The sequence below is a fragment of the Danio aesculapii genome, chromosome 13 (assembly GCF_903798145.1).
Source record: "Danio aesculapii chromosome 13, fDanAes4.1, whole genome shotgun sequence".
Lineage (NCBI taxonomy): Eukaryota > Metazoa > Chordata > Actinopteri > Cypriniformes > Danionidae > Danio > Danio aesculapii.
The window spans coordinates 50,274,121-50,300,566 of record NC_079447.1 but is presented as its reverse complement, the minus strand read 5'-3'; the positions used below and the strand labels follow the sequence as shown (position 1 = coordinate 50,300,566).

Genomic DNA, 26,446 nt, shown 5'->3' with positions numbered 1-26,446 from the left:
CAAGACAATCTGTTACTTGTTGCTAATTGAATCACAATGTGGAGGAAAAACAAAAAACGATCAGAGCTTCTGGCTCATGTGGACATTAACTGTGAAGTGGATTGATCTGTTAAAGCTCTGGCCACCTTGGAGGAGATCAAGATCCAGAGGTTACTAACAAACATGTGCATTACCTAAAGGCTCGAACATGCTTCATCAGCCTTAACCACAGGAAAATAATGGACACCGCGAAGAGTCGAAGACTGTTCAGGCGAAGCAAATCAGACACCAGGAATATGTCAGCCAAGTGGATGCCCAGAACCGCCAGCAACAGCAAATACACTAGCCAATCAAAGATATTCCTGTGTGGGACATACCAACACGCTTAGACATGTTGTGTTTTCATTTGTGCACACTCTCTGACATTCTGTATTAGCTTCATTTGTGTACATTACCAGAGGTCTTGAGCGTAGGTTCCTTTCAGATTCCGAATATATTTAATTTGGCCTTCTAAGTAATTGCGTTCCTGTATAATAAAGCAAAAACACATTCGTTATGCTCAACAATACTGTGTTTTATTCTTATTTTTTATGTGAAATGTGTGAAAATTGGATGGAAATTATATATTGTAGACCATACAAGGCAATGGTTTGAGCCAGAGAATCCAGAAAATGAACCAAAAACATCGTCAAAACGTTCCATGTGGTTCAACTGTATTAATTAACCATATTTAACTGTTTTTGCTGAAATCATTGCTGCATCAAAATCAAGTAATGTGTACAATTCAGCATAACGTGAACTTACCTGATTTTAAATGAGAACTGCAGAGTCCAGCATTTATATTTAGGTCCTCATTCAGCTAAAGTCGTCTGCGGTTGGCATTAAAGCAGTGTGGTGTATGGTAAAATTTAAGTTTTCTTTTTTTTACCTATTTGGCATCCTACCGCACAACACGACCTGTTTGCTATTGCAACTGGTCGTTTTTACAACCGCTATGCATGGTTGAACCCGTGTGACGTCATGTGTGATGTAGGTTGATAATTCCCCTATTATCTAAACTATTTGGTGATTTTTAAGCGAGATGCTAATGGTCTAATCCGATTCTATGATCTATGCTAAGTTAAGCTAAAAGTGTCCAGCCAGACCTGGAGATCTGTTAAATGGATTAAAAATGGTTAAACTCATCTGTTTATCTCTAGGGAGTCATAAAATAGTTATTACATAACATTACAGAAAAAAGAGGAGTCCTCCTTTGATAACAGAGTTTTTAATTTTGGGTAAACAAACCCTTTAAGACATTGTGAGAATATTAAGGGTTTTTTGACTCTGCATAAATACAAACCTTTAAAATAGTGGCACTTTTACAAGATTTTAGATTAAAATATGATTTAAATTGATCAACACATATATAGTAGAGCACATCAAAAGTGAGATTGACAGGAGAATGAGTAAACAATAAAAGAATTGACCATTTTTTTTCTTTTAAGTTACTTTAAAGACACCCTCAGGTACTGCTTATGGGCTATTCAGTTTTTACGCAATGCTAATGTGAGTTTGATTACCATCTTGTGTGACACTTATAGTCATATTAATACTGTAGATAGTTTACCTCAGATATTGAAAATAAAACAGCTAGCAATAGCATAGCCTAACTATACATATATTTATTAAAGTACAACTTTACTTTGATTTTATAGTAAAAAAAAGCTAGTTTTTAGGTTAAGTAACCCTTTAAAATACCAAAGTCCAAATATAAGACTTATTCCTGAAGTTTGAATTCAGATAGTGGAATCTGTAAGCCTAGTATCCTCCATTGCTCACTCTTGAATAGGATCTGGTGTGAATGCGTTTAGTGTGTTACCTCAGGCCACATGGGGTGAGAGCAGCTGAGGTCCTCATTGATTTTCTGCACAGTCCAGCGCTGCCAATGCTTCAGTTTTCTCCGAGATCGCACAATCTCCATCACTTCCCTGTACACCTCAGTCACCGTCAACACAAGTGCCAAAACAACCAGCAGCACACGCCACCAGTCCTGCCAAGAGAAATGCATGAATCAGCCAAAACATTATGACCACCTCCTAAATTTTGCAACCCAGGCTCATTCTGAGAACGTAGTCCCGGGGACGTTTCTGGAGACCGCGAAATACGTCCCGGGAGGTACGTATTTTTGCAGTTTTTGTTTTCGCGAGTCTGCGAGAGGCCGCTGTGCGTGCTTTTACCCGCGCTGTGCTCGCGTAAACCCGCTGGAGGCCGCTGTCGAACGACCTTCCGCCTGTCTGTCTGGATGACAGAATGATTGACCGTGCGACCAGCCAATCGACGGGCTGACCCACCCTCCTCCGTCCCTAAACCCAACCAACGACGATTCACAAAAGCCGTCCAGAAAAAGAAAAGTCCTCGTCTGATTTTTACCCACGTTTCCGGATTTTGACCACATTCTCACCCTGTGACGAACTTCTTCGCTTCATTTTTTGGATTTTGTTTTTGTTTTTTTACCTGATTTTTGGAACCGCTCTTCCTCGGACTCGAACCCGGTCGTCGTCGTCGTCGTCATGGTCAGCCCCTCTCTGCGCCTCGAGTCCGCCAGAGTACACGAAGAGCTAACCGGACAAACTGGTTGCAGCTGGAAAGCCCTCCACACGGAGGCGAGCGGCTGGCCGGCCGGCAAGCGCCGAAAGGAACGGCATCACACCACCCCGCAGCGTTCGCTTAAAAAAATGAAATGCAGCCGTACGTACCCCCGGCTACGCATTTAGCGGTCTCTAGAAACGTCCACGGGACTACGTTCTCAGAATGAGCCTGGGTTGAAATTTAATCTACAGTGGGTCCACCTTATGTGTCAAAACAGCTCTGATATGTTGATAGGATGACAGCTCTGAAATATGTCAAAATAATATTTGTCACTATAAATCATTCCATTTGCAGAAACACAGAGAACGTTGTGGCCAAATTAAGCCTTAAAATTACCCCATAGTAGATAACAACATCCTCAACAGCACATGAGGGTTAAAGCACGGACTCCACAAGATCTCAGATTGTGTTTTGTGGTAACTGGCACCAAGACATTAGCAGCAGATCCTCCAGTACTGCCTCCAAAAGCTGAATATGATGGTTAAGCACATGACATGGACATGTTTCTGGAGGGCCATAGTCCTACAGAGATTTAAACCTGCATGTTGACCCTCCAGGAGCAGGATTGGGCACCCGTGCCACAGACGGATTGAGATCTGAGAAATTTGGAGGAATCTTAAACTCTTTTTGTCCTGTTTATTTAGATTTATTCATTTATCCAGAGCAACTTACAAACCTACAAGGTTGTAGGTTTGATTCCAGTACCGTAAAAACTTGATTCCCATGACTGAGGTGCCATTGAGCAAGGCTTAAACCCCAAATTGTTCACCTATTTTTTTTTACAATTTCCTAGGAGGGCTAATAGTTTTGAAGCGTGAGCATTCAAGTAATCTAAATGTAATCTAAAAGTAGCCGCGTTACATTACCATAGATTGTATTCTTGTAATTTGTAAACCATTTCTGATTACAGTTCATAAGTAATCCACCCAACTCATGTATCAAAACACTAATCTATTGTTATAGTTATAGCCTTACTCCAGGAAGATCGTAGCGATCTCCATCTGGACGTACAGACACAGATATGGCAACTGTTGTCCAAGAGACAATAAACAGAAAGTTGAGAAGCAGGAGTATCCAGGCGCCCATTCTGTAGAAACACATTATAACTGCTATTAATCTCTGTTGATGATTCTCTGAGCATAGCATTGGATTTTAATCTCGGTTTACCTGCCATACAGGTTCCACTTGACAGTGATGAGTTTGAGCACTACAGGGTGCATGATGAGATCCAGTTTACCCAGATTGACGATAAACTCCAGCTGTGAACAAAGACACCAATCATAACCTACACTGAAACAAAGTGAAAGTAATGTCTCTTTCACTCACAGTAGTTGTTTATATTGGATTAAGGGGAAAATGATTGTTGATGATTTCAATCGGTGTTATTCAATTTGCCTTAAAGCAAAAAATAAGCCCCGTAGGAAAAATTAAAAGCATTCGCTTTTCTCAATGCAGTATTTTTATTTTAAACCAGCTGTTCTCATGTCATGTGGCCACTGCCAGGGGCGTAGCAACCGGGGGGGATGGGGGGCATACGTCCCCCGCACTTTTAGAGACAGACCATTTGAAAACAGATGATTAAGAATGTAAACCTTTGGATTTCATACAGCTGTCCCCCCACTTTTAAAATGTCCACTACATCCTTGGCCACTGCCGATACTAGACTTACATGTCAAATGACCAAAGTAAATCTCAATTTAAACAAGGTAAACCTTCTAAATCTTATTCATCTAACGTAATCTGAATTAATTTTCCTAAACATCTGCCACGACAACATTTTTAGAAACATGTTTCTATTTCTTTCACGTCAAGGCTGAAACAGCAGAAGCCTATAAAGTGACTCTGACAAAGATACCCTCAGGTACTGCTTATGGGCTATTCATTCATTCATTCATTCATTCATTCATTCATTCATTTTCTTTTCAGCTTAGTCCCTTTATAAATCTGGGGTCGCCACAGCGGAATGAACCGCCAACTTATCCAGCATTTGTTTTACGCAGCAGATGCCCTTCCAGCTGCAACTCATCATTGGGAAACATCCATACACACTCACTCACACTCATACACTACGGACAATTTAGCTTACCCAATTCACCTGTACCCCATGTCTTTGGACAGTCGGGGAAACCGGAGCACCCGGAGGAATCCCACGCGAACACGGGGAGAACATGCAAACTCCACACAGAAATGCCAATTGACCCAAGGCTGGACCCAGCGACCCTCTAGCCGTGAGGCAATCGTGCTACCCACTGCGCCACCATGACGCCATGAGTATTCAGTATTTCCCTATTTCTAATGTGAGTTTGACTGCCTTCCCCTGCATCCCACGGCTCTGTATGCTAATCACCCTGGTGTGGGTAGCACAATTACGTGCACAGCATGCCATATTATCTGATATTTGCAGGAAATAATCCCAAAACGCCACTGACTGTGTAAAGTTTTTGGTGAAGTTTTTTCATCGCCGCTGTCGCCACTGGCTTGCATGGTTCGGGATCTGTGGAGCTGCGCATCGATGGATTTGCTCCTCAGTGTTTGGACTCCCAGCAGTGAGTATTAAACCACACTGAACTGAACTGAACCTCAACACTGGGAGCTGAACTGACACTGTTTCAATTTACTATGGTCTTCTGTGTGAAGCTGCTTTGACACGGTCTACATTGTAAAAGTGCTATAGAAATAAAGATGAACTGAATTGAATTGAATTAAAGCCACATAAAACAAAACAAATACATGGTATATATGCCAAGTTCAGTGGCTAATCAGCCGGAATCAGCTGAGGTGACGAGACGGCGTGCAGCGAGACCTAGCTGTCACTCAAGTGGCCACGCCCTTAATTAAGGACACATAATATTCATTCATTCATTTTCTTTTCGGCTTAGTCCCTTTATTAATCGGAGGTCACCACAGCGGAATGAACCACCAACTTATCCAGCATATGCTTTATGCAGCGGATGCCCTTCCAGCTGCAAACCTGGTAAAGGAGACATAGTATAACTTAATAAAAACAAACGGATGAGTTATAAAAAAATTCACCCCCTCACAGTTGTCATAAAGGGTAATATTAGCTATTTGCACCAAAGCCATCTTTTGTGCCAGGCTGTAAACATGTTTTTATCCGCTGTAAAATTGGCCAATTTAGCACTGCAGTCAGTGAACATCTGCATTTCCTGGAGCAAGCCCCCAAAGGCGAGTCGATGAATTGCAGTTTCAGTTACTTTCGTATTGGCTTCACGAGGGAGAGCGGGCCGCTTGGTTTTAACCAAGTCAAAACTATAATTTGAGAATATTCATAATTTAGTGGTAACACATTACAGTAATTCTTTAGGTAAAAAATATACAGTTGAGGTCAGGAATTTTTAGCCCTTCTGTTTATTTTTCCCCCAATTTCTGTTTAACAGAGAGAAGATTTTTCCAACACATTTCTAAACATAATAGTTTTAAAGGGCACCTATGGTAAAAAATCTACTTTTCAAGCTGTTTGGACAGACATATGTGCATGTATAGTGTATAGACCGTCATATTGGGGTAATATAAGCACACCCAGTGCTTTTTTTTCAATTTAACAACATAAAAAACGGTGGACCAATTGGAGCAGTTTTCAAACCGACCGCAACTTTATGTAGGAGTGCGGTCCCCCCCGCCCACCAATATTGATTGACAGGCGCGTCATCATATCCTCAGTTTGTTGATTCACGTCCGCCATTTTCAGCGTGAGTCGAAGCGATATCACTAAAGGAACACGCTAGCTCTATTTTTAGATGCAAGGCTCATTGGGCTCAACACAAGATCAATATTCTCCACATTATCGCTCTAATCGGAATTATTGGTTGTATCTTTAGGTTGGTTTGCAAACATGTGTACTTCTCATTGAGTCTACCTTATACTTCAGCCGTTTGCATTTCTCGCAATCCCAGAAGCTCCCTGTGATCTTAACTAGCATGCGTTTTAGAATTCTAAACATCGGTTTCTATCAGGGTACACTCAAGTCGACGGCTGGGCGCCGCGGACCGCTGCAGAAACCTATGTTTAGAATTCAAAAATGCGTGGCGCGACGATTCGGGACACTTCATGTTTCTGCCGCGCCACAGAGAGTGTCTGGTGTGCCGTGTCACGGCTTTGAGCGGCGCATCCGGTGCCTCAGTCAAAGTTATTTCAGTGTGCGTGGTTATTAGTTTCTGTGTACAAGCTCGGCACTTGAAACTAGCACACAGTTGGCTGTAAAACTGTACAAAGACACAAATGATTTTGTACTCTCTGCTTGGTCTGTGTCAGAGTCGTACATGTACGACTGAATGCTGAACCTTTCCAGCTCCTTCTCTCAGTCTGCCTGTCAGACTCTGTTGCAAACGCAGAGCGGGTGAGCTCATGACCCCGCCCCCTTGTTACGTTGGCTGGAAGCCGAAACTAATTTACATGTGAAGCAACACACCCCTAAATCAGTGAACTGTGGACACGCCCCCAACATGAATTTTTTTAACACATTATAATAAAACAATCTGAATTGTGTTTTAAACTGAACCTAAACTGGCACACTCAGAAGAACCATAATATTAATATTAAATCATAAAAAAGAGGTAAACTATGTGCCCTTTAATAACTAATGTTTACCCTTACTTTGATGCAAGGGTAAACATATTTAACACAAAAATAGTTAGTGGTCTCTATAGTAACCAATGTTTACACTTTGTGCGAATGTAATTTTAAAATTTAGAGTTAGATCAAGCAAAAAACTTTTAAGTTTGAACCAGAGCTAAATTATCCTTAATTAAACAAATTACAGTGATTTTTCAAAAGTTGGTTCAAAGTATCTTTTTTTCCAGTGTAACACAGCAACACTTGTATAAAGTAAATAAATAAATAATAAAAGAAGTTTATATTGTAGATGTGTACCGGCGATGATGGATCAGACCCTTTTGGGCTGGTCTTGTCAGCAGTTTGGGGCTCCATGAGATGAAGGTAGTAGAACTGTTGACGAGCCATTCTGTCTTTCACATGGAACTGATTCATTGCCAGATCAGCCTGATGACACAACATGATGTATATACACCACAGTTTAAACATTCAGGGCCAGCAACTCTCGCTTTTAACAAACCTTTAGCTCAAGAAAATGTTATAATTGTTTCTCATTTTAAAGGACACGTAAAATCAAAACTAACCATACATATTTTGTTAGCTCACATTGCTAGTTTTGTTGTGAAAAAATCATCTGTGCACGTCATTAAGAAAAAAAAAATAGATGTTTGCCCTTGTAATCTAAAACTGAAACCTGAAAATTCCTGTTTGTTTGCAGTTAAAGACTCAGATTAGGTCTCTCTGAGGTATTGGGTGTGGCTAAGTAGACTATAAGCATACTTAGCCACTCCCCTCCAGCTGTCACTTATGACAACAAACAGAAATATTGAGGAGGAGGAGTCAGTTAGGTTGTAATAAATCTCCTGAAACCCCTTTCCAGATCTTTCTGAATGAAACGCCTATCCAATCAGCTCGCAGTACAAAAAAACAAGCCACGCCCACTTTTTTTCTCATTTAATATTCAATTTCTCAGTGAACTGCATCACAATATGGAAAAAAAACGGTCGCATCTTCCAGTTAATGCAGACTTTAAAGTCACTTTGGAAGCATCAGCTAATCAGCTAAGTACTGAATACTGAATATTAATGAGAGTAATTTGCATGAATCTGACCACAGGAGTCATTTTGGTGATCATGGCAGTGATGCAGAGCTGTCCATCAGAGTCCTGCACTCCAGCATCTGCTCCAAACTCCAGCAGCAAACGTGCTGTCTCGCTTCGATCTGTACACAACACACACACACACACACACACACACACAGAACTCTCATCATTCCCTTCGAAGAATTCCTCCACAGCATCATCAGACGTGTTTACAGTAGATCTGGAGGACATCTTCAGCCATTTACAAAAGCCTCACCGAAGTTGGCAGCCAGCTGTAGAGGTGTTCTGTCTTTATAGTCTCGAACGGTGATGTCGGCCCTGTTCTGCAGTAACATCCTCACCGAGCTGACGGCGTCATTCTTAGCAGCAAAGTGCAGTGGAGTCTGCTTGTCTTTGTGTGTGCGAGCTTCAATGTCAGCTGTCAGAACAATGAAAGAAGATGATAATAATAATACAGAAACATTGGAGGTGCTGATGGGAATGTCATGAGTTCAATACATTGATTTAAAATGGAGGTAGATAATTAATATAGCGATTCAATCCATTTACGATTCAAGTTTCCAAAATGAGACTTAGGAGATGTTTTACAGTTTGCTGCACACTCTAAAAAATGCTGGGTTATTTCAACTTAATTCTGGGTGTAAAATGGACTATTACTCCTGGGTTAATTTTCTTCAGCTAAATTAATAGGGGGGTGGCACGGTGGCTCAGTAGTTAGCACTGTTGCCTAACAGCAAGAAGGACACTGGTTCGAGTCCTGGCTGGGGCTCTTTCTATGTGGAGTTTTCATGTTCTCCCTGTGTTTTCCTCCGAGTGCTCCGGTTTCCCCCACAAGTCCAAACTCATGCGCTGTAGGTGAATTGAATAAACTAAATTGGCAGTAGTGTGTGTGTGTGCATGTGAGTGTGTATGAATGAATGAATGAATGAATGAATGAATGAATGAATAAAAAGTAAAATTAATGAATGAATGAATAAAAAGTAAAATAAATGAATGAATGAATGAATGAAATGTAAAATGAATGAATGAATGAATGAATGAATGAAAAGTAAAATGAATGAATGAATGAATGAATGAAAAGTAAAATGAATGAATGAATGAATGAATGAAAAGTAAAATGAATGAATTAATGAATGAATGAATGAATGAATGAATGAGAAGTAAAATAAATGAATGAATGAATGAAAAGTAAAATAAATGAATGAATGAATGAAAAGTAAAATGAATGAATTAATGAATGAATGAATGAATGAAAAGTAAAATAAATGAATGAATGAATGAATAGTAAAATAAATGAATGAATGAATGAATGAATGAATGAAAAGTAAAATAAATGAATGAATGAATGAATAAAAAGTAAAATAAATGAATGAATGAATGAATGAATGAATGAATGAATGAAAAGTAAAATAAATGAATGAATGAATGAATGAATGAATGAATGAATGAGAAGTAAAATAAATGAATAAATGAATGAAAAGTAAAATGAATGAATGAACGAATGAATGAATGAATGAATGAAAAGTAAAATAAATGAATGAATGAATGAATAAATGAATAGTAAAATAAATGAATGAATGAAAAGTAAAAATGAATGAATGAATGAATGAATGAAAAGTAAAATAAATGAATGAATGAATGAATGAATGAATAAAAAGTAAAATAAATGAATGAATGAATGAATGAATGAATGAATGAATGAAAAGTAAAATAAATGAATGAATGAAAAGTAAAATAAATGAATGAATGAATGAATAAAAAGTAAAATAAATGAATGAATGAATGAAAAGTAAAATAAATGAATGAATGAATGAATGAATATAAAAAGGGACATACTAGGTCTCCTTTACATTACTTTTCAACAGTCTAAAGTGCCCTAAACACTTTATTAGATTTTATCATACTTCACTTTAAGACTTTGCCACCATTTTAGTTATTTACTGCAAAAACATCCAGTAAAAGACCATATTCTTTCTTTACAGTTCACTACTGTTGTATGCACTGCATTGTGGGTAAATGTAAAACTTTTACTGTAACATACTGAATATTAGAATTTTCACTACTGTAATATGCACTGCATTGTGGGTAAATAAAAAAAAGACTACAGTATGCATATTAGGAATTTGCGGTAATCTACTGCAATCAAAGTAATCAAGTACTGGTACTGTAGTTGAAGACAAAAATGAGAGCGTTAATGTATCACATAATGTATTTAAAATAGATTAATGAATGACAATTACCTTAAATATACTAACAATGAATAATAACAATATTGTTATACATGATTTCGTCATTTGTTTGGGATTTAGTAAATTCAATAGTAAATACTAAGAATAAAGGTGTCAACTGTAAGCAATTTACAGTAAAAGTACTGTAGAAATTGTCATGCTGTAAAATTAAAATGTGGTAAAGGGGATTTTACCATCAAAGAAGTTGAGGTAAGGCTGTAAAATGAAATTATACTGTTTTACTGTAAACTTTTACTGTAAAATTAAATTGCGGTAGGGCCCTGCTTTTGTAAAACACATTTACAGGTAAGTTACTGTAAAGGGGCAGTTGCAGGCAACAGTGGTGCCAGTGTGTTACCACACAAATACAATAAAATGTCTAATATTCATTCATTCATTCATTCATTCATTCATTCATTCATTCATTCATTTTCCTTTGGCTTAGTCCCTTTATTCAACAGGGGTCGCCACAGCGGAATGAACCGCCAACTTATTCAGCATATGCTTAACACAGCGGATGCCCTTCCAGCTGCAACCTAGTACCCCCTTTGAAACATCCATACACACTCATTCACACACAAACACACACAAACTCACGCACGCACACACACACACACGCACACACACACACACACACGCACACACACATCCACACACACACACACACACACCGCACACTATGGCCAATTTAGTTTATTCAGTTCACCTACTGCATGTGTTTGGATGAGTGGGAAAACAGGAGCGCCCAGAATAAACCCATGCTAACATGGGGAGAACATGCAAACTCTACACAGTAATGCCAACTGGCCCAGCCGGGGCACAAACCAGCAACCTTCTCGCTGTGAGTTTACAGAGCTAACCACTGAGCCACTCCAAAATGTCTAACAGTGTACTTTAATTCATTTACAATTGAGAAAATACAAAAATCACAGCCCTGAACTAAAACGAAGCCAGTTTTGAATGGTCATAAACACACACCTCCTCTTTCTAAGAGGAACTGCAGCATCTCCTCATAATCCAGAGCTGCAGCCACATGCAGAGGAGTCACTCCGAAAGCGTCGGCCCTCTGAAAATCTGCTCCTCGCTCCAGGAAAAAGCGCATCACGTCTACGTTCCACGTTCGAGAAATCTACCAATACACACACACAACCCAGAAAATAATATTGCTTAAGTGGGTTATAATATTGACCTTAAAATGGTTTATAAATCTGCTTTTATTCTAGCTGAAATAAAACAAATAAGACGAATAAGAAGAAAAAATATTGAAGGAAATACTGTGAAAAATTCCTGAATCTGTTATACATCACTTTGAAAATAATAATTCAAAGGAGGGGTGACACGGTGGCTCAGTGGGTAGCACTGTCGCCTCACAGCAAGAAGGTTGCTGGTTCAAGTCCCGTCTGGGTCAGCTGGCATTTCTGTGTGGAGTTTGCATGTTCTCCCAGTGTTTGCGTGGGTTTATTCCAACAGTCCAAACACATGTTCTATAAGGGAATTGGGTAAACTAAACTGGTCGTATTGTATGAGTGTGTGTGTGAATGTGAGTGTGTATAAGTGTTTCCCAGTACTGGGTTGCAGCTGGAAGGGCGTCCGCTGTGTTAAACATATGCTGAAATAGTTGGCGGTTCATTCTGCTGTGATGACCCCTGATGACTAAAGGGTCTAAGTCGAAGGTAAATGAATGAATGAATAATTCACAGGAGGGCTAATAATTTTGACTTTAACTCTATTTATTTATTGTAGTTTAGTTAATTGAATTAATTCAGGTCTATTAAAACTATACCTTTTTCCTCTAGGGTGGAATAATTATATAGATTAATATTAAATTAAATTTCTTTCATTAAAATATAACCAAGTCAAAACTATAATTTGAGGGAAATTTATCAATTTCGCTGTAATATTTTTGGTTGGGCCAAAGCCAAATTATACTTTGATCTAAGAGTAATGGAAAAAAAAATGCAGGGTTCCGCACAATTCATTCATGTTACCCCAACACAAATCGATTAAGTTAACTTAACAGATTGAACACAAAACAATTAAGTTGTCTCAAAAAAAATCTCAATAATTGTGTTGTTTTAACTCATTTTAAATAAGTAGTTAATAAATAAGTAGTTTAAATAAGCAGCAAAAATATTAGTAAAATAAATAAATTATATAAATTATAATAAATAATATAATAATTTATAAATAATAAATGAAGTGTACATAATAAATATTGCACAATAAAAATCAATATTGTACACTGTAAAAAAAAGTTAACTTAGTTTTTACCAATTTAAGTAGATTAAACATAAAACAATCAAGTTGTCCAAAAAAACCCTCAAGAATTGTGCTGTTTCAGCTCATTTTAAATAAGTAGTTAGAACAAACAGCAAACTTCATTTTTTGGAGTCTACCAAAGTTTACAAAAATAATAATAATCAATGGTTTGTGTAGTAACAAATATTTTTACTTTGAGTGTATTTATTTTTCTTCATTCATTAATTTTTTTTCAGCTTAGTCTCTTATTTAACATAGGTCACCACAGTGGAATGAACCAACAACTAGTCCAGCATATGTTTTACACAGCGTATGCCCTTCCCGCTGCAATCCAGCACTGGGAAACACCCATACACACTCATTCACACACACCACGGCCAATTTAGTTTATTCAATTCCCCTACAGCGCATGTGTTTGGACTGTGGAGAAACTTGAGCTCCCGGAGAAAACCCACGCCAACACAGGGAGATGCTAACTCCACACAGAAATCCCAAATGACAAAGCCAGGACTCAAACCAGCGAACTTCGGGCTGTGAGGCGACAACTCTACCCACTGAGCCAAATTCAAACTTAAAAATGTATCTGTGACAAATTAAACTCAATTTTTTTAAGTTAGTTCCAAGTAATTTCCTTTTTTTTTAGTTTATATGCTCAATATTTGAATAAAAGCATCAGCTAAACATTGACATCCCAAAACGATGATTTATAGCATTTGTGTTTTACATAAGAAGTCAAACATTAACCTCATGCAGGGCCGTTTGTCCGTATCTATCTGCAGAGTTTGGGTCGGCTCCATGTGTGAGCGCCTCATTCAGAAACTGCAGGTCCACCTGAAAGCAGAGAAAAAATCAATATCGGGCGTGTGACACTGACAAAGTTCAGCACAGCGGATCCACATCATCATCATTTCATCTCTTACCTCATCGCTGTCTTTATTGCTGGCTGCCAGAACCCGAAAGTGATCCAAAAGCCTTTTATTCATCTCCATTTTCCCATTCTTCTGTCCGTCAACAGCATCTTCATCTGTCGCCAGACCTTTATACTTGTTGCCGGTATGTTCCTCTGAAAAAAACACCACAGTAAACATTGTAAAAATACCCATTCATCAAAAGTTTTCCCTTTAATTTTTTTATTTAGAGGTGTGTTTTAGTTTATTTAAGGTTGTGAATCGTATTATGGGACTTTTATCTTATCTCTGTTGACTTTTGATGTTGTACATTTAACTCTGGAGTTTAACTAAATGACTTTTATTGTCATTTTAGTAGTTAAACAATAATAACCCACATAGCAAAATTACTCTGGCTCGGCTCTGGCCCACACAGTCAGCTTTCGCTTGTCCCAGATGCTGCAGTGAATTACGGTACATGACTGGACCAAGTCTGACTTCCATACAAGGGCCAAACATGGACCATATCTGGGTCAAGTTAATAACTCATAATTGGGCCTGAACTGGGCCAGACATGTTGGTGTGTCAAGACTGCAATGAAATTGATAAACCAATGAAGAACTGCGATTTGGGCGGGTTATGGGTGTGTGTTTTTACTCGAAGCGACCCGATTGGTAGAATTTTTTTCTTTACTCAAAAATAATTTAAACGTATTTTAAATGTGGGTCAAGAAAGGCCAAACTTACATGGCCCACATATCAGTGTTTAACATCTGGACCAAATACTACATTTGACATGGGTTATGCTTGGCCCACATGCTGTATGCCAGTGCCAGATGAATGCCTGCTGTGCCATCTTTATGCCAAATCTGGGCCAGAACTCTTTGCTACCTGGAAACGTCACATTGTTTCTTGGTTAGAAACAATATATTGTGTAAAAAATAATGGTAACACTTTAGTATAAGTAACAATTCACACTATTTACTGCTGACGTATTCCCTGCCTATTATTATTACCTGCCTATTAAAAATATAGCTAAGAATTTTGACCTTAAAATGTTAAGCCAAAATAACCAAATAAAGCAAATAAGACTTTCTCCAGAAGAAAAAATATTATCAGACATACTGTGAAAATTTCCTTGCTCTGTTAAACATCACTTGGGAAATATTTAAAGAAAAAAAAATTAAAGGGGGGCTAATAATTCTGACTTCAACCGTACATTTCTGGAGAGAGCAAAATAGGTCCCAGGAGAGATGTTTTTAGCAGTTTTTGTTTTCGCAAAATCACCAGGGGTTGCAGCGTACTAATTTTGAGATCTCAAATTTTGCTCACGAGTGCCATTAACGCCTGCTGTTCTCGCGTAAATCCACCAGAGGCCACTGTCTGACTGACTGATTGACTGACCGATCGACTGACCCACCCTTCTTCTTCCCTAAACCCAACCAATAGTGTTTTCAAAAGCACTGTTTGACCCGCCCACCACCTTCCCTAAACCCAACATAGTGTTTTCAAAAGCACTGTTTGACCCGCCCACCACCTTCCCTAAACCCAACATAGTGTTTTCAAAAGCACTGTTTGACCCGCCCACCATCTTCCCTAAACCCAACCAATAGTGTTTTCAAAAGCACCGACTGACCCGCACACCCCCCTGCCTAAACCCAAACAATAGTATTTTCAAAAGCACTGACTGACCCGCCCACCACCTTCCCTAAACCCAACCGATAGTGTTTTTAAAAGCACTGATTGACCCGCCCACCATCTTCCCTAAACCCAACAGTTTTCAAAAGCACCGACTGACCCGCCCACCCCTCTGCCTAAACCCAACCAATAGTGTATTCAAAAGCACTGATTGACCCGCCCACCACCTTCCGTAACCCCAACTGATAGTGTTTTTAAAAGCACCGATTACTTGTTTATTTTATTTTTTGGCTTCTGTTTTTGTCATACCTGCCTTCTGGAACCGGACTCCAACCCCGTCAGTGTGGTCAACTCCGCCGATGTACGCGTCGAGCTACTGGACAAACTGGTAACAGTGGAAAAGCCTCTACATGGAGGTAAGCTGTCAGATGGTAAGCAAGAAAAGGAACGGCGTCATACCACCCCATAGCATTCGTTTTAAAGACAAAATGCGGCCATACATCCCTCTGGCTACATAATTCGCGATCTCCAGAAATGCATATAGGGATACATTTTCAGAATGAGCCTGTGTTGGGAATATTTAAAAAAATAAAACAATTTCGAATCATTTTGCCTTCAACTCGCTATTGTAAGGATCACCAAAATATTTTTTTTTCGTTATTGTAAAAGTGCAAATGATCACAAATCCTTTGTTTACTCCCATGGCATTTTAAAGAGCAGACACCATGCATATATGCTGTACATACCTGTGGGTTTCTCCCTCACAGTCTTGCGGGTAGCATGTTTCCAGCGGCCTCTTGCATAGGAGGCTAAAAAAGCAACTGAGCGGCCCACATCCTTTACTGAAGCCACAGACACTGGAGAAACAACCACTGACTGTGCACACACACACAAACACACACACATGCACACACACACACACACACACACACACACACACACACACGCACACACAGTGGTTTAAAGTGACCCTTTTATTTTGCATTCAATGGTCTCTGACAATGGGCTTATATTCATCCATACACTCAAAAAATAAGTTCGATGTTTGTTCAAACTAAGTTCAAACTAAAAATGTTTTTTGGGGTCAACTTAATGGTTTTATGTTTAATCCACTTAAATTTGAACAAACTAATAAGTTAATTCAATTCCTTTATGTTGTCTCAACATAAATCGATTGTGTGGAGCCCTGCATTTTTTTTTTTAAGTGAACAAACCAATCTCTCCCAGCAATAGTGTGTTCAGTGAACTTAATTAAATTAAGGAAAGCTTTTCAAGCAATTAGTTTATGTCTATAAAACAAAATCTTGTATTCTAAATTTTGTTGAACCAACTCTAGCGAGTGGAACAGAAAGCTGTGGGAGTAGCTGATTGATTAAAAAAAAAAAACAGATCTTAAACATTGCTATTTTATAATGATGGCATGACAGTTCACTGGAAGTGCTTGATCTTGCTTATCAAAATTAAAAATCCCCATGCATAAAGTTGAATTCAAAATTATTATTCAGGAGTATTGCTATTTTTTTTTGGTAACACTTTATTTTGGTGGTCCATGTGAGTATTAGTAAACTGTCTGCTTAATATCTGCTGATACTGCTCCTTCAACAGGCATTTAACTGATTATAAGAAACTTTGCAAGTACATGTCAACTTACACTAACTCTAACTCTAACCCTAACCTAACAGTTGAGAACTAACTAACCTAACTAATGAGAATTAGTTGGCATATAGATGCAATGTATTTTTTTCTTCTGGAGAAAGTCTTATTTGGTTTATTTCAGCTGGAATAAGCAGCTTGTAATAAAAAAACCCCAAAACATTTAAGGTCAATATTATTAGCCCCCTTAAACAATATTTGTTTTTTTGATTGCCTCCTGAACAAACCATCATTATACAATGACGTGCCTAATTACCCTAACTTGCCTAATTAACCAAGTTAAGCTTTTAAATTGCACTTTAAGCTTTGGGTATTCATAATATCTAGTAAAATATTAAATTGGTCAGAAATTGGGTATTAAAACATGTTTAAAAATGTGTTTAAAAAAATCTTATTTTCGTTAATCAGAAATTGGGGGAAAAATATACAGGTGGGGCTTTGGTTAATAATTCAGGAAGGCTAATAATTCTGACCTCAACTGTATATGCCCCATTGGAAATGTTCAACCGGGTGAAAACAAGCTCTATCAAACAGCAACAGACGCATACCGGGGTAACACACTGATTAAAAAAACTCAGATTTTTTTGTTGATTTGTGTTTGTGTGATGTAAAGTGGCCTTTAGATAGGAATAAAGTAGATTCCTAGTATTCAGTAAAAAAGTGAGAACAATGACTGCCTTAAAAATCACAACCCTGCTGAAAATCCATCTTAAACCAGCCTGGTTTTAGAGGGGTTTTGGCCATTTCCAGGCTGGTTTCCAGCTATTTCCAGCCTGGTCTTAGCTGGTCAGGCTGGAAAATAACCAGCTAAATCCAGCTAAAACCAGCTTGACCAGCCTGGTTTAAGCTGGACATAGCTGGTTTAGGCTGGGCTCCCAGCCTGACTAGGCTGGTCAAGCTGGTTTTAGCTGGTCGTCTCCCAGCCTGACCAGCTAAGACCAGGCTGGAAATGGCTGGAAACCAGCCTGGAAGTGGCCAAAACTCCTCTTAAAACCAGCCTGGTTGACCAGCTAAAACCAGCCAACCAGCCTAGGCTGGTTTAAGCTGGATTTTTCAGCAGGGAAAGTTGACTTTACTTGTGAAAATGTAAGTATTTCTGTTAAGTTTACTTCATTTTTTTTAATAATTGTGCACATATAGTTCATTCACTGTAAAATTGCTTCATGTTGTCCCAACACAAATCGAGTAAGTTAACGTAATTGTTTTTTTTTGTTTGTTTTTGTTTTTGCAAATTTAAGTGGATTAAACATAAAACAATTGTTCCCCCAAAACTCAAGAATTGTGTTGATTTGGCTCATGTTAAATAAGTAGTTTGAACAAACACCAAAATCTTTACTCAATAATCTGAAGGCAATGAGTTTACTCACTTTTTCAACTAATCATTTTACAGTGCAGTTATTGGTTAGCAGTTTCCTCACCTGTCTAGAGGCTCCATCAGTCAGTTGGAGCTCAAGGTTTTCAGGCTCATCAGCTCCAGATTTCTTCATTCTTTTGCTTTCTTCAGCTGAAGATCTCAAGATGCTAAAAAAATGAATCAGCTCAAATCATAAACTGAGCCCAAATGAAAGCAGCACAGCAGAAAAGCAGCAGCGTGTGCTTCATACACTCCTGTAACAACGGCTTGTGTTTGTCTTTTAGTTATTTGTTTCTCAGTCAGCCGTACTGAGTCGTAAAGCACATGTGTGTTAGACATTCAGCTACACCCTCACGGTAATAAACCGAGATGAGCTAACAGTTATCTCATAATGTGGAACCAGAGGTCGCAGAGCAACAATGCAGGATTATGTTTATAGGGTCAGTTTATGGCACCTGTCAGTGTCCTGTTTTATCAGATTATCACCATCTAATCACCATATTAAAAAAATAAACGCTGATGAAGGCTCTATTTTACTAGCAACTACTAGAATTTAAAGTGGTTAGCATTTTGCTAAGCTAATAATGCTAAGCTAGTGTTTGCATCAAAACATATTATATATCGAGTTTTTGTAGGTCCTTGAAGACTGGTCAGGTCAGTGCGGTTCATAATAATCATAATCATAATCCAGGCATTTGATATTGATGAGGAGACAAAAGTGAGCGACTGCTGTGGTAAATGATTGACATATAGTGACATCATGCATTGACAGATGTCAATTTACATCAGCGGAGCACAAGCAGACATTTATGTCAAACACAATAATAAGAAATATACAAAGAAAAGCAGTGGAACAGAAAAGATTGTATTATGCATATTGCATTGTTAGCGAAACCTGAAAATAATTCATTATTAGCCTACATTTATTATAGCTTGAATCATAACTATTATGTTTTCAAAACTAATCATAAAACATTTTTTTTGTTTAAAAATTGATATCTATATCATTATATCATATAATTATATATAACATATTATATAAAAGGTGTCACGGTGGTGCAGTGGGTAGCACGATCGTCTCACAGGAAGAAGGCTGCACATCTAAGGTACAAAATCAGATTGGTCAATTCACTTATGTCGCATATCGCATGAACGTGTAAACTCCACACAGAAACGTCGACTGGCCTGGTAAGGACTAGAACCAGTGACATTCTTGCTGTGAGGCAGCAGTGCTAACCACTGGGCCGTCGTGCCGCCCAATCTAGGAAAAAAGGGAGGAGGAGTAGGGGTGGAAGGGGGTATCCTTCAAAACGAAGATAACTGTAGTATGAAACGCTGGTTATTAATAGCGAGTTAGGAATCTGATTGGTGAATCATGTGTTAGCTAATGCGGGACCAGCCATGGTCAATCATAAGCATGTGATCCTCTCGAAATTAGTTTATACTTCACTTCAACCATATGCAGTTAGTAGACAGTAAAACCAAACAACTTTCCTCCAGGACCAAGGAGCTACATAAATTTAACAACATAAATAAACAAAAACTAATAAACTTAACTAGAAAAGTTCATTAGTCTTTCTTAAAAGTCTTTCTGTCATAATTTCTACAAAAAGATAAAGCAGAACTGTGATTACAGAGTGTTGGAATTTAATAGAAAAAAAAAAACATGACTCAAGACTTCATCAAAACACTATAGAGTTTTATTCAGTCCCACCCAAAACACTGTAAAAAGTGAAAACCTAAACAAATGACTTCAGTTTCCAACTTAATTTATTATGGTTTTCATTAATAAATAAGTCTGACAAACATTTTCTGTTTGTTTCAACTACACATTTAAAATAAGCTGAAATTCTTGAGTTTTTTTGAGGGGGCAACTTAATTGTTTTATGTTCAATCCGCTTACATTTGTAAAAGCGATTTAAGTTAACTTAATTAATCAGTTTGTGTTGGGACAACATGAAGGAATTGTGTGGAATCCTGAATTTTTACAGTGTTTATTCTTTTAGGTGTAAGAAGTTGAAGTCATTTATTTAAGTTGATCCAGTGAGGCTCTTTTTCAGTGTATTATAAATGGCTTTGAACGTCAGCAGCATTTCTTTGATATGTACTTCACAACAGTGATAATGACAACACAGGCTCATTCTGAAAACGTAGCTCTACAGACATTTCTGGAGAACACAAATTTTGAAGCCAGAAGTACGTATGGCTGCATTTTGTCTTCAAAATGAATGCTATGGGGCGGTATGACGGTGTTCCTTTTGGCTTTACACTCTCAGAAATAAAGGTACAGGAGCTGTTTCTGGGGCAGTACCTTTTCAAAAGGTACATATTTGTGACTGAAGGGTCCATAATGGTACCTCAAAGGTACTTTTTAGGTACATTCGGGTACTAATATGCACCTTTGAGGTACCACTGTGAACTTTTTGGGTACAAATAGGTACCTTTTGAAAAGGTACTGCCCCAGAAACAGCTCCTGTACATTTATTTATGAGAGTGTACCAGCTGACCGCTTACCTCCATATGGACAGCTTTTCTGCCGTTACCAGTTTGTCTATTGGCTCACCATGTACGTTGGAGGACTTGAGTTGCAGAGCGGAGTTGATCGTGATGACAGGATTCGAGTCTGCCGAAAAATGGTTCCAGAAAGCAGGTAAAACAAAAACAAAAGGCAAAAAATAAAATAAAAACACGGAAATAATGAAAATGTGGAAAAAAACAAGCTGCCACGAAGGCTTTTCTTATTCTGGATTGATTTTAAAAACACTATCGTTTTGGTTTAGGGAAGGGTGTGGGTAGCGGGATCAGTTGGTCAGTCAGTCAGTCAGTGGACAGCGGCCTCTGGTGGATTTACACATGAACAGCAGGTGCAAATGGCACTCGCGAGAGAAATCCGAGATCTGAAAAAGCATACACAGCAGCCTCTGTTGGATTCGCGAAAACTGCTAAAAAAAGTAGCTCCTGGGATGTTTTTGCCGCTCTCTAGAAATGTATATCGGGGCGCGTAATCAGAATGAGCCTGGGTTGGATAATGACTTGACATGCTAATGATCTGAAAGTCTTCTGCCAGCTTTCCGTTGGCTTTATTTCCTGAGTTTCATCTGTCAGAGCAAATCCGTCTCATTCAAACCAATGGTTTCCCATACAGTCCCTGTTCCACTCCACGCGACACAGCCAGCACCACTCGAACTTACACTGCGGACGCGGACACACCATGTGCATACAGCCACCTGAACAACAAGACAACACAAACACAAGATCATAATCCACACCGTGACGAGATTACGACTGCCTCATGGTGCAAAGAGTTTTCAAGGTTAAAGATAAAAACAGATAACCAGATGATAACTGATGAGACTGTAAGATAAACATTGGTGCAATCAAGCAATATGATACCCTATGCTAAATATGAGGCATTAGTAAAGGTCTTGTGAAGTGCTTTGATATAATTCGACATTATCTCCATTGAACCATAAAGACAGGACGGGACATACAATCTACAAATACTTAAAAATAAACTTAATGAAAATGCTCAGATACTGTCCAACGGAGAGCATTAGTTATTAGTAGCATCAGTGTGACAGTACAGTATTGTGAACCCGCAGGGGCTGGAGAAAGAGTCCACAAATACCATTTTTCTCCACAGGAACCTGGCATTTGGGGCAGGGGTGAGTGGTTTTGGTGATGGTCTCCTGTGAAGCCTGTTCCCATCGAGCACGAAGAGCCGCTTCTTCATCTACAACATAACCCTGAAACACACACACACACACACACACACACACACACACGCACACACACACACGCACACACACACACACACATGCATACTTTAACTGTTAAAAGTTATTAGCAATTAGTTACTAGTTAATTAAAGTTATTTGTAACTAATAACCTTAAATTTTCTGATTTTGATGGTATTGAATGAAATTGAATACTTGTTTTGGTGGTTTATAAGGACCATTCCATTGGCGTAATGCATTTTATACTCTAAAAACTGAGTATTATATGCCCTTACCCAAACCCTAAACCCAAACCTTACATGAACCCTGTGGTAAAGTTTCAGGGTGAAAAGACTAAGTATGAGTATCAAAATCCATACTGTAGACCCTCTCTCTTTCTCTCACACACACAGCAGCCATTTTAGTTCCTCCAGTTGAGGTTTACAGCATGTGTTTGGAGTGTGGAGGAAAGCGAAGATGGGGAGAAACTGCAAAAACCAGGCAGAAATTAAGTCCTCCAGCCAGGCCTCGAACCGTTGACCATGTGGCTGTGAGGCGACAGCACTAACTACTGAGCCTATTACTATTACTGTTGTATATATGCAGAAATCGAGCAGGATTGCCACAAAACAAAAAAAGGCCAAACAGTTATTTTGTCTTTATGGCATGCACAGATGAATTGTTCAACACAAAACTAGCAATGTGAGCTAACAAAATCAATATGGTAGTTTTTGATTTCATTTGTACTTTAAGGAGTGCGTATCTCACCTGCAGGGCTCCTCCTGATGCTGTGCTGGTCGTGTGTCTGCAGGGACCCTCGTGATACTCGTCTTTACAGTCCCTGCAAAACACAAACTGACACAAACAGCAAATCACTCACTGATTGCCAGGGTTCATTAACCATCACTGAGGAAATACTGCACAGCTTTTGGTAATAGTTGAACATGAGGTTTTATATTTGCATTAAATTTCAATTAAATATTTATATATATATATATATATATATATATATATATATATATATATATATATATATATATATATATATATATATATAAACATATTTGTTTTTTCTTATTATTTTCATTACTTATTTACTTATTTCATTTTAGTTTTCTTTTTCTTTACTTAGTAATTCAATTATTTACTTATTTATTTATTTATTTATTTTTAATTTTCTTTTTCTTTACTTAGTAATTTAATTATTTACTTATTTATTTATTTATTTACTTATTTACATAGTTATTTACTTATTTATTTCTTTACTTCTTTTTAGTTTTCTTTTTCTTTACTGAATAATTTATTTATTTATTTATTTATTTATTTATTTATTTACATAGTTATTTACTTATTTATTTATTTTAAGTTTTCTTTTTCCTTACTCAGCAATTTAATTATTTACTTAAATTATTTACTTACTTTATTTATTTACTCATTTATTTATTTCTTTTTAGTTTTCTTTTTCTTTACTAAGTAATTAAATGATTTACTTCGTAATTAAACTATTCCCTTGTTTATTTATTTACTTAATTGTTTATTTTTAGTTTTCTTTTTCCTTACTCAGTAATTTAATTATTTACTTAAATTATTTACTTATTTATTTCTTTACTCATTTATTTATTTCTTTTTAGTTTTCTTTATCTTTACTTAGTATATAAATTATTTACTTCTTAATTAAATTATTAACTTGTTCATTTATTTACTTATATATTTATCTATTTTCAGTTTTATTTTTCTATACTTAGCAATTTAATTATTAACTTGTATATTTATTTACATAGATATTTACTTATTTATTTATTTATTTACTATTTACTTATTTTAAATGTTCTTTTTCTTGACTCATTTATTTACTTGTTTATTTATATGTTTACTTTTTGTTAATTTATGTACTTGTTTGTTTATCTATTTACTGTTTTCTGGGATTCATATTTTTAACGCATTATGGGAGCTTGATCTTTCTTCCCACTTTTAACCTTGAAAAGTTACTTTTATTAACATCTATAATAGTTTAAGGTCATATATTGTCTGGGTTGGTGTTGTATATTACACTGCCACCACATTGTCTGTTATTTCTCTACATATTATTATTTCTTATACATTATATTATTTCAAACTACTAAATGTCAATAGAGGTCACTTTGTGGAGTTACATTTTCAATCCAAAAGTCGACAGAGCAGAGCTCAACATCCCATAATGCAATTTGCAACCGTAAATAAACACTTGCTAATCACAAAATAACATATTTTACAGTGGACAGTCACTCTGAGGTAAACTCGTGTTGATGCAGTATACTGTTCCGCCGCCCAGGGGCCAGCATTTCTCCATCTCTGTGGTAGATTCGGCACATAAACTCCTCACAGTTCTTCTCTTCTGAAGCAATCGGATCATCTCTTCGCTATATTATTATTGCTGCTGATGAAGACAGATTCTCTTTTGCAGGTCTGGGGCAGATGCTGTTTTGTGTTTTCTCAGTAATAGTGAGGAAACGGAGAGCTCTTTCTGTCGGTTTTAGTTTGTTTGTTTTTCTTCTCCAGCGGCGGGAGGAGATTCTGAGGAACACACCGTGATATCTCTCACAGGGAAATTAAACACACTTTCAGTTCTCAACACGGTATTTCGCTTTCTTTACTTCACTAAAAAAAAAATATTCATTGGATTTACAATTTTTTAGCATAAGTGGCTGCAAGCAATTTATATTGGGCGAATTTAAACAAACATTTAATTTAGTAATGTTCAACTTACTGTGTTGGTTTTAAATCAGCCCATATATAAATAGTTTGCAATCATTTACACTAATGGTTTTAGTAAATCCAATGAATAATTTTTTCAGTGTTCTCGAATCTCGAGAGATGTGATGTTTGAGTTGTCAAGTCTAAATACTATATATACAGAATACACTCACTGGCCACTTTATTAGGTACAGCTTACTAGTACCGGCTTGGACTCCCTTTTGCCTTCAGAACTGCCTTAATCCTTCGTGGCATAGATTCAACAAGCTACTGGAAATATTCCTCATAGATTTTGCTCCATATTGACATGATAGCATCACGCAGTTGCTGCAGATTTGTCAGCTGTACATCCATGATGCGAATCTCCCATTTCACCACATCCTAAAGGTGCTCTATTGGATTGACCTCTGGTGACTGTGGAGGCCATTTGAGTACAGTGAACTCATTGTCATGTTCAAGAAAACCAGTCTGAGATGATTCACGCTTTATGACATGGCACGCTATCCTGCTGGAAGTAGCCATCAGAAGATGAGTACACTGTGGTCATAAAGGGATGGGACATGGACAGCAACAATATTCAGGTAGGCTGTGGTGTTGACACGATGCCCCAACTGGTACTAATGGGCCCAAAGTGTGCCAAGAAAATATCCCCCACACCATTACACCACCACCACCAGCCTGAACAGTTGATACAAGACAGGATGGATCCATGCTTTCATGTTGTAGACACCAATATCTGACCCGACCATCCGAATGTGGCAGCAGAAATGGAGACTCATCAGGCCAGGCAACGTTTCTCCAATCTTCTATTGTACAGTTTTGGTGAGCCTGTGTGAATTTTAGCCTCAGTTTCCTGTTCTTAGCTGACAGGAGTGGCACCCGGTGTGGTCTTCTGCTGCTGTAGCCCATCCGCCTCAAGGTTGGACGTGTTGTGTGTTCAGAGATGCTCTTCTGCAGACCTCGGTTGTAATGAGTGCTTATTTAAAGAGCAGTTGGACAGGTGTACCTAATAAAGTGGCCGGTGAGTGAAGGAAAAAAAAAATGTCTCAACCACTTGATTTCACTATAATTGCAGATTTGACCATGTTTTCAGCCTGTTATTTATTTATTTATTTATTTATTTTTTGCTTCAGTTTCTGGAACCGTTCGTCGACACTTGTCGTTGCGGCCCGTTCTGCATCCTAAGTCCACCAGCATACGTGGCAAGCTACTGAGGAAAACTGGTAACAAAAAGCTGTCCATAGGGAGGCAAGCGGTCAGCAGTAGTGCAGAAACAGAAGCGGTCATATCACCATAGCGTTCGTTTCACAGACGAAATCTGGGTACAGATTTCACGCTCTCCAGAAATATAGACACGGGTACGTATCCTTAATGAACATGTGTTGCAAATCTCAGGTGGACATGTTTAAGTTTCTTTTGAATTTTTGCTTCATGATGTAAAGTTTCGACCTCTGTCACTGCATTAATCATGTGTGATGCGCAGTGGGCAGATCAAGAGTGTTTGTCCTGTACAGTCTGTCGGTTTGGGCTCTGAGTGCTGCTGGACAGTGCTGAGTCCAGAGTCACCGAGATGCTATTATTGCCTTGAAGCCTTACATTGGGTGAGGACTGAGAATCAGAGAGAGGTAGAGGTGTAAAGAGAGAGAGAGAGAGAGAGAGAGAGAGAGAGAGAGAGGAGAGAGAGAGAGGAGAGAG

General features: G+C 38.0%; 1 protein-coding gene and 1 long non-coding RNA gene across 2 annotated transcripts in view; both read right to left on the bottom strand.

Annotated features, from left to right (window-relative positions):
- si:ch73-193i2.2 (transient receptor potential channel pyrexia) overlaps nucleotides 1–18,587 on the bottom strand; it is a 28,434-nt gene extending 9,847 nt beyond the window's left edge. Inside the window, exons 1-13 of the mRNA XM_056470232.1 lie at nucleotides 18,367–18,587; nucleotides 16,042–16,171; nucleotides 13,692–13,834; nucleotides 13,516–13,602; nucleotides 11,491–11,641; nucleotides 8,541–8,702; nucleotides 8,294–8,403; nucleotides 7,501–7,629; nucleotides 3,778–3,869; nucleotides 3,586–3,697; nucleotides 1,841–2,011; nucleotides 435–505; nucleotides 174–341 (exon numbers count right to left, since the gene is read on the bottom strand). Of these exons, the coding sequence (XP_056326207.1) occupies nucleotides 174–341; nucleotides 435–505; nucleotides 1,841–2,011; nucleotides 3,586–3,697; nucleotides 3,778–3,869; nucleotides 7,501–7,629; nucleotides 8,294–8,403; nucleotides 8,541–8,702; nucleotides 11,491–11,641; nucleotides 13,516–13,602; nucleotides 13,692–13,834; nucleotides 16,042–16,171; nucleotides 18,367–18,435 (1,595 nt within the window). The 5' untranslated portion in view covers nucleotides 18,436–18,587. The remainder of the gene's footprint in view (nucleotides 1–173; nucleotides 342–434; nucleotides 506–1,840; nucleotides 2,012–3,585; nucleotides 3,698–3,777; nucleotides 3,870–7,500; nucleotides 7,630–8,293; nucleotides 8,404–8,540; nucleotides 8,703–11,490; nucleotides 11,642–13,515; nucleotides 13,603–13,691; nucleotides 13,835–16,041; nucleotides 16,172–18,366) is intronic.
- Nucleotides 18,588–19,980: 1,393 nt separating this feature from the next.
- LOC130239709 (uncharacterized) lies at nucleotides 19,981–22,975 on the bottom strand. Its single transcript, XR_008838703.1, has 3 exons — nucleotides 22,787–22,975; nucleotides 21,931–22,048; nucleotides 19,981–21,529 (listed from the first exon to the last, which is right to left on the bottom strand). It is a non-coding gene; the product is annotated as an uncharacterized LOC130239709 (long non-coding RNA).
- Between the last annotated feature and the right edge of the window lie 3,471 nt (nucleotides 22,976–26,446).